This window comes from Sorex araneus, chromosome 1 (assembly GCF_027595985.1).
Source record: "Sorex araneus isolate mSorAra2 chromosome 1, mSorAra2.pri, whole genome shotgun sequence".
In the NCBI taxonomy this organism is placed as follows: Eukaryota; Metazoa; Chordata; class Mammalia; order Eulipotyphla; family Soricidae; genus Sorex; species Sorex araneus.
The window spans coordinates 314,198,247-314,212,465 of record NC_073302.1 but is presented as its reverse complement, the minus strand read 5'-3'; the positions used below and the strand labels follow the sequence as shown (position 1 = coordinate 314,212,465).

The following is a 14,219-nucleotide window of genomic DNA, read 5'->3' as shown; positions in this document are numbered from 1 at the left end:
AATGTGACTTTTCTCTATCAGTTATTTTGATTCCCTGAAGCTTAGGTTATATGAGAAGGGAATAAAGTTTGAACTCATAGATTTGAACTCATGGTTTTAAGCATACATGATTTTTTGATTGTCACAATTATCTTTATCGATGCCCATATTAGTACATTTTAACCAGTGGGAGCTTAATGTAAATTGATACCACATCCTTTGGCAAGTTCTTAGAAGACTCTGAATTCTGGAAAAAGATATTGATGCTAGATCATTTTACACTTTGACTGCATCAAGCTGGGAGTCAATTTTTCCAGGAGCTGTGATTCCCTTGTAGAAAAATAGTCAGTCAAGGAATAGACATGTAATGCTTCTGGGTTGACTCATTGTTTCTAGACTATGGTTCTTATAGAAACCTTTAATCTAGTGTAATACTGTAGCTCCTAGTTCTTATTCCTTTGTTTCCTTTGAGCCATGCCTTGTTTCTCAACATCACAAATATCATCATTTGATTTGTCTCATAATGACACAAGGGTTTCAGAATATTTCTAAGACTGCATGCAGCTGACCTGGGTTCGACTCCTTCGTCCCTCTGGGAGAGCCCGGCAAGCTACTGAGAGAATCTCACCTGCACAGCAGAGCCTGGCAAGCTACCTGTGGCGTATTTGATATGCCAAAAACAGTAACAAGAAGTCTCACAATGGAGACATTACTGGTGCCCGCTCGAGCAAATCAATGAGCAACAGGATGACAGTGACAGGGACAGTGATATCCAGCAACACGCTTACACACACGCACAGGTACAAAGCATATATTCTGCTGTTAAGCTATATCCCCAACCCATTGTTTGTTTTCTTATAATACATTTTGCCCTTAATGTATTCCAGCAGGATTGTACACATAAATTGCCTAATTTTTTAGTCCATTTCCTTCCTAATCTATTGGATTTTTCCTCATAACTTGTAAATCTTCAAATTTCTTAACTTTTGTGCTTCATTCTTCCTTTTCTGTGTTGTTTTGGGGGCATTCCTGATGATTCTCCGGTGTTGCTCAGTAGTTACTTCTGACTCTGAACTTGGGGATCGTTCCTGGCGGTTCTTGGGGTATACCATATGAGATGCTGGGGATTGAACCTGAAGTGCCCAACCCCCAGAACTATGTCTTCATCCTTGATTCTTCCTTGTCTCATGCCAGGGACCAACATAATGAACTTAGGAATATTTGTATTTCATTAAGTAAATGATAACATGTGATAAACAATTACTCTCACCTTTTTTTTTCTTGGAATGACCCTGCCTTAATTTATTCATTTTCCTTTTCTTTTTTATTATTAGTGGCATCTGCCTCCAATACAAGCATTCTTTTTTATGGCTATAGAACTTATCACTATTCTGGGGCTGGAGCGATAGCACAGTGGGTAGGGCGTTTGCCTTGCACGCGGCCAACCTGGGTTCGAATCCCAGCATCCCATATGGTCCCCTGGGCACCGCCAGGGGAGATTCCTGAGTGCATGAGCCAGGAGTAACCCCTGTGCATTGCCGGGTGTGACCCAAAAAGCAAAAAAAAAAAAAAAAAAAAAAAAAAAAGAACTTATCACTATTCTGAGAAAGATATGATTTCCAGATTTTTTTTCTGTTTTTGTTTTAGGTTTTAGGCCGCACCTGGCATTGCTTAGGGCTTATTCCTGACTGTGTGCCCAGGGATCACTCCTGTCAGGTTCAGGGTACCGTATAGGGTTCTGGGGATCAAAGCTGGGTAAGCTCCATGTAAGATAAGTGCCTTACCCACTGTACTGTATCTCTGGCCCCTAATTTGTACATTTTTACTTAGTGTTATGTTTTATAAAATAATTCAGTCATTCTTATTGAGTAAATTGAGTAAAATGCAACTTGGTATTTATTACTATTTTTTTTAAATGAGTCAACTTTAAAAAATGGTTAGTGTCTGTATTTAGTTTCCTCATTCAATGTAGAATTTACCGAGTTTTTCTAATGGGCCTTTTGTGGCTCAAAATAGAACAGATACTTAAAATAGATCAGATCACTGAATTTCCCCTGAAGTCTTGTGGTACAGTTGAGCAGTGAAGCTTTTGGTTGAATGAACATTTAAAAGCATCAGTCTTAGCAGAAGAGAGAAGAGATTTGGACTAATTATAAATAGATTCAGAAATGCATTTTACTAAGAGGCAAAACTTTGTCACCTTGGATCTTAGGAGAATGTCATTTGGAAATTCAGAAGTTGCCTCCTACTAATCTCACTTCTTTCATGTTCACTAGAGGACATTTCTGCCTTATACAAATGGTAAAAGAACCTCTGAATCCTTCCAAATTGGAGCTCACCATATCTGCATATTTATAGGCCAACAAGTTTTGGTGACTTTTTTTTTTTTTAACTTTTTGGCCTTTTGGGGTCACACCTGACGATGCTCAGGAATTGCTCCTGGCTCTGCACTCAGGAATCACTCCTGGCGGTGCTCGTGGGACCATATGGGATGCTCATAATCGAACCCGGGTCATCCGTGTGCAGGGCAAACGCCCTACCTGCTGTACTATTGCTCTGACCCTGACCCTTTTATTCAAGTGTCTGTTGTGCTCTACACTTATGGGATTGTACCATTATTCACTAACCTTATGGGGGTGTTGTTTGTGTTGGTGGTAGTATGCTCATAAACAGTGTTGAGTTGGTCTAGGGGCCAGTTTTTGGGGATACGAAGCTGATTGGGCCCAATAATTCACTCTCACAACTTGAGATGCAGCACTGCTTGGTACCTGCATGCCATGGACCACCAGGGCTACCCACCTTGTACCCAGGGCCTCTTAAGACTCTCCCTGGTAGCACAGTAGGAGCATGTGGTGCCAGAGATTGAACTGGGGTCCTGTGCACATGGAATCGTATGCCTCAGACCCCTGTGCTCTCTTTCAGCCACTGCTTTTACATTTTAATTTATTTTCTAATTCGGAAATTTTTTTCTTTTGATTGGAATTTAGTTCTTTATTTGGAGTCCCCTTTAAAAACAAAACAGAATAAAATAAAAGAATATTTGTGAAAATTGTTGTCTCTCACCGTGGGAACATTAAGTCCCTGTCTGAGGGTTTACCAAGCTGTTGTTGCTAGTTGAGCTTCTATGTTCATGTTTTTGTTAATTGAACTTAATTGGTTTCTACATTATTTTTGCATCAAACCTGTTGTACTTTTACTAGGATATTAGTATAGTAGAGTTTGGAGATGTCACTCTAGAAAATCTAGAATATTTAACTGGGCAGTGAGCTTTCAAGGCGATGGTGGTAGAATGAGGGTGTGACTGCTGGGGCTTCCAAGGTGGAGGAGAAGGCCCGGAGTTCTCAGGTTATAAAAGCCCTGGTGTACCTGAAATTTTGGGGAATTTGTCGTCCCTGCGGAGCTCAGTTGTGACGTAGTGTAGTCCAGCTGTAGGCATGACAGCAATTGATGAGGTGTGAGTACAGCTTCCAGGGCTGGGGACTTGTCTAACCCCTCCCGAGATTACTCTGGAAGTCTCAATCAGGGGACTGGTGTATCCAATAAATTTTTGCGACTAGTTGATCGCTTTCGAGATTGAATCAGTCAATTTAATTTTGAGTCACTAGTTCAGAGAAGATTCCAAAGGTAATGGGTGAAAAGTCTTCTGATCTTCTGTTTTAAAGAGTATTTTAATCCATACAATTATTGAGTCCAAAGGACCAGGATAAGGCAGACATTTTAAACCATAATGTCTTGTTTTTGTTAATGTAAAAGGTATATACTAGCTCAATTTGATGCAATTGAAAGTAGCTTAAGATAGACTTTATGTGGTTGTTAGTTCCTTGTTCTCAAATTCTGAAGTTCCTGTTAAAAATGTAGATATATGTAAGCACATGTCATCTTGTTTTACAGGTACAGAGACTAATTTTGTCCCTACACTTTCTTGTTCCATTAACTTAGTTTAGAAAGTACTGTCATATGTAAAGTAACTAAGAATTGTTAGAGTCTAGAATTGTGGCTACTATTTGTAGTTTGAAAAATGAAGTATAAACCTTTCTGATTTCAGATCAACAGCAAAAAGAAAGAATCAGCATGGGAAATGACAAAAAGTTTATATGATGCTTGGTCAGGATGGCTGGTAGTAACACTGACAGGATTGGCATCAGGTAAAGAAAAATTTTATTGCAATCCCCTGTCATTAAAGGAACAATAAATAGTTCTCATTTACCTTATTTTTGTTTCTGGTACCATTGGATTTTCTTTCAGCAAATTCTTAAATATTATTAGGATATGGGAAGCATTGCTAACGATTTAAGTGTCTTCTTCAGGTGAATCTTTCTGGACCCTGTTTCCATATCTGCAGCATTTGTGGTTTTGACTATATGATTGATAAATTATCTTTTAATATTAATATAATAATAAATAACCAGAATTTTGATTACTACCTCTGCACTGTTCTAAGTGCTTTTTATTTCATTAGCCTCACAACGTTTCTATAACAGAATGCTCCTGAAGTTATCATTTTAAAAGTGAGGGTATTAAAGTATTATATATACTTAAATCTTGACTAAGGTCATGTAGCTAGTAAATGGCCAAGCATTTAAAGCAATGATTTAAATAAAAGGAGTTTAATTTATAAGCCTTTAATTTAGCTACCATGCTGTAGCATGTCCTAAAGTCCCTCTGATGTGAGATTTTAAGGAAACAGCTGAAGATCTGAAACAAATATTAAGAACTGTTTTAATGACTTTCAGCTTCCACCATTAAAGGTTATGTCCAGAAGAACATGAGGGGAAAATAATTAATATTTGTGTGGAGGATGGAGAGAAGTACAGGAAGTTCTGATTGGCATGCATGAATATTTTGAGACAGCTTTGTGACCCACTGATCTTTTTGATTAGATCTTTATGAGAGGAACCTAGGTAGTGACCATAAGTTTGAGGTGCTTATTTGGGGGTGGGGGGTTGTTTTATTTGGTTTGGTGACACTGGGCAATGTTCAGGAATTACTCCTGGTTCTGCATTCAGGAATTATTCCTGGCAGTACTTGGGGGACCATATGGGATTCCAGGGATCTAACCCTGGTTGAGTTCAAGACAAGGGGTGGGGGGAATAAAATTATCAATTATATTTAATTTAAAAACTGAAAATATGTCACAATAATTCATCAGTGCTTATATTTCACTACTTTCTCATGAACATTGTTTTAATAATAATAAGATCATTTGTGAATCTTTTAATTATCTTGCATATTGAAACATCCTAGTCAAAAACTCTGTTTTAAATAACCAGTTTTGTGAATCTTTTTCCAAGTAGCTGTTATAGATATTTTGATATCTTTTAAATACTCTTTTGAAAAGTCATATTTAATTTGGATTGCATGAATAGTTTTGATGTAAGGAATAAGTTTTATTATAAAGATAGACTTTTCAGTTTTTAAAAGGAAATATTAAATTGATTGATAACTGAGATTTAAAGATTAAATTTAATATTTTCTAGATGTGATCTTTATTTGCTGTTCAGCCCTGCTTTTTTGGGTCTCTTTTAACTTGGCAGCTCTTTTGGGGGGAGTTGGGAGATTCCAGCTTTTTAACTCTTTCCCCTTTTACAAAAAATAAAGTAGAAGTAACAGCGATTAAAATGCAAAAGTAATTAATTGGTCAAACAAACATACACAGGGAAGAATCCAGTAAGAATGCAGGTTTATTTACAATGGTGAGAAACACACGCTCACTTAAGGTAGTTGGTAGTTTTCACAGGAAACAGAAAAAAGGAAGAAATCAATTGAAACTAGGCTACGTGGATGCTGTTTTACAGCAATATAGAGGGTGTAGAAGACAACTCCGCCCTCTGTAAGGGAGGAGTTGCCACAAGTTCCAGGTTTTACAGCATCAGTACAATAAATTCATAAAACTGTATTGCATCTTGTTAATCTGAATTTAAGAATTGTTTCCGAGTATGTCACATTGTCAGCTCTGAGACGCATAACTACCAGATTTTAACCTACTCTCCAGGTCTGGCTACTGACAGAGGGGAGGCTTTGGAGAAGCTTTCCAAGGAGTCACCTATCCCTGTGAACGCAATCTCTGCCACAGTCTACTTTTGCCAGCAGCTCTTGCATTTTTCAATCTAGGGGAAGGTGACACTCACATAGCCGCCCCCTTTGTTTAATCTGGAGGGCCCTAAGCAGCCAGTATTAACCAGTCAGTCGGGGATGATCTAGAAGCTTCCTTGGAAAAGATACCAGGAGTAGGGAATCTTTTAACCATGACAGTAAGGTGGTTTTCCACTGATGTGACTATTGACAATACATGAATGGAGACTTTTTGTTCTTTAATGGCTGGTAGTATTAGAGTAAAGGTCCTGCATTTACTTGATACTTCTTGACTTCCCAAATGGATTTAAAAGGAAACTATGTCCAATGTATTTTTACAGGGGCATTGGCTGGATTAATAGACATTGCTGCTGATTGGATGACAGACCTAAAGGAGGGCATTTGCCTTAGTGCATTGTGGTACAACCATGAACAGTGTTGTTGGGGATCTAATGAAACGACATTTGAAGAGAGGGATAAATGTCCACAGTGGAAAACATGGGCAGAATTAATCATAGGTCAAGCAGAGGTAAGTCTTACTTTGTCACAAGATTAATTAGTAATTGATACTGTAAAAATAGTCTCTAATTCATTTAATTATAGAATTAATCACGAACTAGATGATTGCAAGCATCCTACATTAAAGGGGGAAAAGACTTAATAAGATAGATAAATAATACAGAAATACAGTGCATTAGGTAAGCTGTTCTGTTCACTGCATAGCCATATATTATCTGACCGGTAATATAAAATAACTTTTTTTTTTTTGCTGTTTTTGGTCACACCCGGCAATGCACAGGGGTTACTCCTGGCTCTGCACTCAGGAATTACTCCTGGCGGTGCTCAGGGGACCATATGGGATGCTGGGAATCGAACCCAAGTCGGCCGCGTGCAAGGCAAATGCCCTACCCACGTGCTATCGCTCCAGCCCCAAGATAACATTTTTAAATTAGTTTTTAAATGTTACTCTTTCAGGGACCATACCTTGTAGGCTATAGGACCAGAGCCAGTCTTGATACTGCTGTGGTTGAAGTGTGTTGTGTTTGGGTGGTTGGTGTTGTGTCAGGATGGAACTCAGGGCTTTGCACTCACATCTAGGCCCATGAAGGACTGGGGAGGTAGCTCAAAGGGCTGAAGTGCATGCCTGGCCTGCACAAGCACTTGCTTCAATACCAGGCACGGCCTGACCTCCTAAGCAGGTTGTAACCTCTAGCACTGCTGGAGAGGGCCAAAAGACAAAAAAAAACACAAAAAGAAATGAAGCTAGGCATGTGCTCTAGGCAGTTAGCGATCTCCTTGGCCCTGAAATATATATTATTATAAAAAGTAATTTCAGTAACATTACGTAATTTGTAGAAAGTGAGTATGAAGACAATTATTAAAACCACTTGACACTTTACCACAGTGATTAGAGAAATGAATTACAGAAGTATGTGTTAATAACACAATTAGTAGGGGGCTGGAGCGATAGCACAGCGGGTAGGGCGTTTGCCTTGCATACCGCCGCCTCTGGTTCGATCCCCGGCATCCCATATGGTCCCTTAAGCACAGCCAGGAGTAATTCCTGGGTGTAGAGCCAGGAGTAACCCCTGAGCATCGCTGGATGTGACTCAAAAAGCAAAAAAAAAAAAAAAAAAAAAAAAAAATAACACAATTAGTAGAATAAGTCTCTAACTGGAGATTAGTGCCCCTCCCCTCCTTTTGCTCTTTGGGCTCTTCCTGGTGCTGCCCAGGACCACCCAACTTGTTGCTCTGGGTCACTCCAATGCTGGAGCCTCCTGCGTGCAAAGCATGTGCTGTAGTCCACTAAGCTGTCTTTCTGACCCCACCTTAAAGAAACCCTTAGATTTTTTTATTTTTGACATTCAAATCACGAATCACGAAATCCCGTTAATCACCGATTTCTCGGGTGGGCTCAGTAACATCTTATTTCATCCTTTCCCTGAGATCTTAGAAGTCCATCTCGACTCAGCCCTCCCACCGATGTTGCACTGGGGGCTCTTCAGGGTCAGGGGAATGAGATCCAGCTTGTTACTGGATTTTGCATATGAATACACCATGGGAAGCTTGCAAGGCTGTCCCATGTGGACAGGAAACTCTCAGAAGATTGCCAGTTATTCCCAGAGGGAGAAGTAGGCTAAAGATATCGCTTCTGAGAGCTTGCTTTTAAGTCTCTCTCTGGATGTTGGCCATTGATGGGATTACACACACCTGGGTTCCTCTGCCGGTACCTTCATGCATGAGACCTGTCTGAACGTGTGGAGAGGGGCCTCCAGCATGGCTGTAGCAAGGGTCCGGTGGTCTTCGGCTGCCGGGAGCTCTGCTAGGGGTGGGGAGGGAAGCTGGAGCCCATCCCCTCCGAGGGGCCTCGGGGAAGACAGCCAGGCATGCGGGCAAGAGACTCTCTGCATCACTCTCTTCTGAGAGCTTGCTTTTATACATTATAGTCTTCAAATTATTATTTTACTATTTTGATCTGAAACTCAAAATTTTAGTAGTTGGAATATTACATATTTTAAATAGTAAAATATCAATATGTTACAAAACTTGTACATAGCTGAATTTTGGAATTGAAAGGAATATAGCATACTGTTTCTCATTGGACTCTCAGGAGAATTATAGCAGCATGAAATTGAGTGCAAATACAATTTTGTCTTCACAAACTGTTCCAAATGCAAAGATTGAATGCAAAGATTGAAATGTAGCTGTGATTCTTGGGCACATGACATTTTAAGTCTGGAAAAAGGTAGAAAAAGCATTGGATAGGTTTAAAACTCTTTAATATACATATAAATCTGTTTTGGGATTCCGTTATTTTGTTCATGTAAAGCTTTTATTATTATGGAAGCATTCAGGAACCTTTTACAAGTTTTACTCACATTTCTTTTGTGGCAAACACTTGAACCAAGGTGCACTTTAAATAATTTCATACTGTTCAACTATTTGCTTTTTAGGGTCCTGGTTCTTACATCATGAACTACATAATGTACATCTTCTGGGCCTTGAGTTTTGCCTTTCTTGCCGTTTCTCTGGTAAAGGTGTTTGCTCCATATGCCTGTGGCTCAGGAATTCCAGAGGTAAGCCAACCCAGATTCAGTGTCATCAGACATTGAGTAATTGTTAATCATGCATACTTTTGCTTTTAGGCTGAAACAGTAATTTTTATGAGGGAAGAGCTTTTTGTAATATGAGAAAGAAATTTTTATTGATGGTGCATGATTTACAGTAATACTAATATTAAAATTTTAGGCCTACAGTGTTATAGCACTACATCCACTGAAGAAGAAAATTTTGAACATACACACTGATTATAGATGACAAGAAAAGAAATTATTCCCCATAGTGAATTCATCATTTACTGTGGAGGCTAATACATTTTTTTCCTCACTATTAATTTACACATGATTAAATAAACATTAGATTAAATAAGGTTCAGTTGATATCAGGATCCTGAAGAAGTGTCTAGTGGTCTATTGTTCTTGTTGGAGAATATATTTAGTGCTAAAATGATAAGACTCATTTGTTTCCCCTCTATATTTTCTCTCTTAAATAAATTATCAGCTTTTTCCAGTACTTTTTTTTTTTTAAGTTTTCGTATCAAATCCATCAATGTGCAGGAATTACCTTTTGTTCTGCACTCAGGAATCACTTCTGGCAGTGCTTGGGAGGGATCATATGGATGCTGGGCCTCGAACCCCTGTCAGCCATGTGCAAGGCAAGAGCCCTGCTGTACTGTTTCTTCGGCCTCTAGTTTTCTTTTTTTCTTTTTTTTGCTTTATGGCTCACACCTGGCAATGCACAGGGGTTACTCCTGGCTCTGCACTCAGGAATCACCTCTGGTGGTGTTCAGAGGATCATATGGGATGCTGGAAATCGAACCTGGGTCAGCTGCGTGCAAGGCAAACGCTCTACCCGTTGTACTATTGCTCCAGCCCTCTAGTTTTCTTGAATCTGCATTAAGTAGTAGCTTTTTACATTAAAAATATATAATATTGTATATAGCATTTGATGCTCATCTTTTGTTTGTATGAAAATAATATACTTAATTACAATACTCTAAAAAGGAATATCTTTATATATCTTTATTTTTGACACAAAAATATGATACATGACAAAATGTATCATATTCTAATCAGATATTAAAATTTCCTTCTTCCTATTAATCATGTTAACTTTTTTTTTGTTGTTATTGGTTGTTTTTTTTCCCTTTTTGGGTTAATACCCAGTGATGATTAGGTATTACTCCTGGCTCTGCACTCAGGAAATACTCCTGATAGTGCTCAGGGGACCATATGGGTTGCTAGGAATCTAACCCGGGTCGACTGTGTGCAAGGCAAATGCCCTACCTGCTGTTCTATTGCTCCAGCCCCTTAACTTTTCTTCTAACACAAGTCAGATATTTTAGTTTTGTTCATAAGGTAATATTATCTTTTTTCTTGGGAAGAAAATTAGAATATCATAGACTTATTATTTGGTAAATAATAGTTAATGCTTTGAAAATTGTTAGTCATTCCCTAATCTGCCAAATTTGTAAGTAAAATAAGGCAATAATTTGTTCCATTTCATTAAGAAAATTATGCTGCCTTAATCTTTCCTTTGTAGATTAAAACCATTTTAAGTGGCTTCATCATCAGAGGTTACTTGGGAAAATGGACTTTAATGATTAAAACCATCACATTAGTACTGGCCGTGGCATCAGGTTTGAGTTTAGGAAAAGAAGGTCCTCTGGTACACGTTGCCTGTTGCTGTGGAAATATCTTTTCCTACCTCTTTCCAAAGTATAGCACAAATGAAGCTAAAAAAAGGGAGGTAAGTGCTTTTGTGGCTCAAATATGGGTGTACATTACAGTGTCCTGCTGTGAAGATCATGTTTTATTTATTTTATTATCGTAAAATCTGTATTTAGATTAAAAATCTAGTGTGAATTTTTTTTTGGTTCTTGTTGTTTCCCTTTGCTTTTTTTTTTTGTTTGTTTGTTTTTTAATTGAATCACCATGTGGAAAGTTACAAAGTACTCAGGCTTATGTCTCAGTTATACAACATTCAAACACCCATCCCTTCACCAGTGTCCATATTCCACCACCAAAAACCCCAGTATACCTCCCGCCCCCGCCCCCCCCCACCCCAACTGCATAACTGATGAATTTCACTTCATTTTCTCTTTACCTTGATTACATTCCATATTTCAACACAAAACTCACTATTGTTGTTGGAGTTTCCCCCCAAGAAAGACAGCCCTACTACCAAGGAAGCATTTGATAATTAGTTTTCCATTGCTTAGAATGAAGAGATATGTAGCCCCACTGCTCCAAATACATAACTCCTTTTTTTTTTCCTTTTTCCTTTTCCTTTTTTTTTTTCCCCCTCATCCCCCTTCCCACGCCTCATAGTATGGTGGATGCCACGCCATGTTTCTCCCTGAAAATGGGAAACAACCGGGAAAGAGGGATATTTCCTCTTCTCGGCTGGCGTGGGGCTTTTGCTTAGTTCACAGTCCAGAGAAATGGCTGCTACTTTGACTACCTTCAATATTTCAACAAAAAACTCACTGTTATTATTTGGAGTTTCCCCCCAAAGTTAGACCTGCTATAAAGGAACCGTTTCACATTGCTGACAATTAAGAGATGTTAAGTCGGCTTCCGAGGCCGTGCAATTCTGGATTTCTGTATAAAATCCAGGGAAAATTCTGCCAGAAACTGCATAGTCCATCTCATAGTCCTAGTGCATTGCTGTAAGAAGCTGCGCTGGATGCCAAAATGTGTTAGGTCTCTGGAATCAAAGTCTTTAGGCGCAGAGGGTTCGTTTCACTCTCAGAAGCTCCGGATTTATCTGGGCCTAGGGCATGCCGGTTACACCCACTTCCCATGATTCCCTGGATTAGGAGTCTTACAACATGGCTCTCACCACGTGGAAATTGCTGCCACCGCCATTTTCCATGCAGAAAAACAGGGTGGAGAGGAAAGATCCATCCCCGGCAGCGGGGAGTTGTAGCCCAACTCACAGTCCCAGTGCATTGCTGTAAGAAGCTGCGCTGGATGCCAAAATGTGTTAGGTCTCTGGAATCAAAGTCTTTAGATGCAGAGGGTCCCTCCCTTTGCTTTTTAAAGAATGTTTTTCTAGACTGCATCTCAGGGCGACTCAGTGACTTCTGTAGAGAGAGAGATTTAGATAGACGATCTGGGGTCCATTGGTTTCAGTTTAATTTCATGTAGTCCTTTTCATTTGTTTTTGCTTTGCTTTACACACCTTTCCTTTGAAATGTTCCCGAAATTATCACTCCTTTTTTCTCATTAGTATTTCTCTACGAGGGACCTTCTAAGCCATGGAGGAAAGTATGTAAATCCAATGAGGGGTAGTTTGACCTACAAAGCTGTCTGGCACTGGGGGAGCTAGAAGGTCCTTTAGTGCCCATGTGGGGCTAAAATTAGAAAATCATGTTAAAGGAGATACAGGAATTCCTCTCTTTCCTGCTGTTTAAATAATTTCCTTTATCACTGTTTCAGACCAACTTGTCCTTCTAGAAAACATTTAAATTATATATATTATAGAGTGGTGCTGGGAAAACTGGGCACCTACATTTGAAAAATAATATCTAATGCTATGCACAAAAGTCTGATCAAAATAAATTGAAGGCTTCAACATCAGACCTGAATCCATGAGGTGCATGGAGGAAAACATAGGCAAAACCCTCCATGACACTGACGGTAACGGCATCTTCAAAGATGAAACACTGCTCACCAAGCAAGTCTTCAAAGATGAAACACCGCTCACCAAACAAGTGGGAGCAAAACTATATAGATCTGACTACATTAAATTAAGAAGCTTCCGCACCTCAAAAGAAATTGTGTCTTAGATACAGAGACAGTCCGCAGAATGGGGTTTGTTAAAATAAAAAATATTTACCCATTACCCATCTGATAAGGGGGATAATATCAAAGATATATAAGGCACTGGTAGAACTTCACCAGAAAAGAAATCCATCCCCATCAAAAAATAAGGAGAACAAATGAATAGAAACTTCCTCAAAGAAGAAGTTCAGATGGCCAAAGGCACATAAAAAAATGCTATACATCGCTAATCATCAGGGAGATACAAATCAAAACAACAATAAAATATCATTTCACACCACAGACTGGCCTACATCCAAAAGAACAAGAGCAACCAGTGCTGGCGTGAATGTGGGGAGGAAGGGGCTCTCATTCATTATTGGTGGGAATGCTGACTGGCCTACATCCAAAAGAACAAGAGCAACCAGTGCTGGCGTGAATGTGGGGAGGAAGGGGCTCTCATTCATTATTGGTGGGAATGCTGACTGGCCCAGCCTTTTTGAAAAACAATATGGATATTTCTGAAAAAAAAAAAAAAAAAAGCTAAAAATTTTTCTTTTTCTTTTTTTTTTGATGTGTGTTTTGGGTCACACCCAGTGATGCTTAGGGGGTGTTTCTGGCTTTGTACTCAGGAATCATTCTTGGTGGTGCTCGAGAGATCATTTGGGATGCTGGGCATCGAATCCTGGTTGTCCGTGTGCAAGGCAAATGCCCTACCCATTGAACTATGATGCCTGCCCTACAGTTCTATTCTTTACTTTCTTTTATACCCAGATATTTTTGTTGTAAGGATCTTCATGCTTTCTTTTGGTATTTGTTTATTTAATATAAACACTGATGATTTATGACATTTATTATGTTGCTGTATATATAAGTAACTAGAATTTACTTGTTAGTGAAAAGGATTAAGGTTTCAATTTGACTTTCTTCTTATGCCCAATTCTTTGACAGATTTAAGTTATTTGATTCTTAGATACTTATGAAACTAGGATTAGAAGTATAGGGATATTAGCTTACTGTGATAATCTGTTAAATGTTGAATTACAGAATTCAGTTAACATTGTCCACATCCATATAAGTGGTCAAAAATAATGTAAGTTAAATTTGCTGTCACTTTTCAAATAAGCAGAGCAACATTCAAAAGTCAGAGGCAATATAACTAAAATAATTATTTGCTTATTCTTAATTTACATTTGTTTATAAAGTACTTTTTGAGATTTAGATATTATAAATACCATTTTAAACTAATTTTTAAATTTTTGTATTATTGAAGAGAAAACTGAGACCCAGAAAGATGAAGTTACTTGTTTCTAGTTAATAACTAGTATTCCAGCAGATTGA

General features: G+C 38.6%; 1 protein-coding gene across 5 annotated transcripts in view; it reads left to right on the top strand.

Annotated features, from left to right (window-relative positions):
• CLCN3 (chloride voltage-gated channel 3) overlaps window positions 1–14,219 on the top strand; it is an 87,051-nt gene that overhangs the window by 49,373 nt on the left and 23,459 nt on the right. For all 5 annotated transcript variants that reach the window (XM_055123702.1, XM_004610375.2, XM_004610377.3 and 2 more), the window contains 4 exons: window positions 4,025–4,124; window positions 6,393–6,580; window positions 9,006–9,128; window positions 10,654–10,860. In XM_055123702.1, the coding sequence (XP_054979677.1) occupies window positions 4,025–4,124; window positions 6,393–6,580; window positions 9,006–9,128; window positions 10,654–10,860 (618 nt within the window). The remainder of the gene's footprint in view (window positions 1–4,024; window positions 4,125–6,392; window positions 6,581–9,005; window positions 9,129–10,653; window positions 10,861–14,219) is intronic.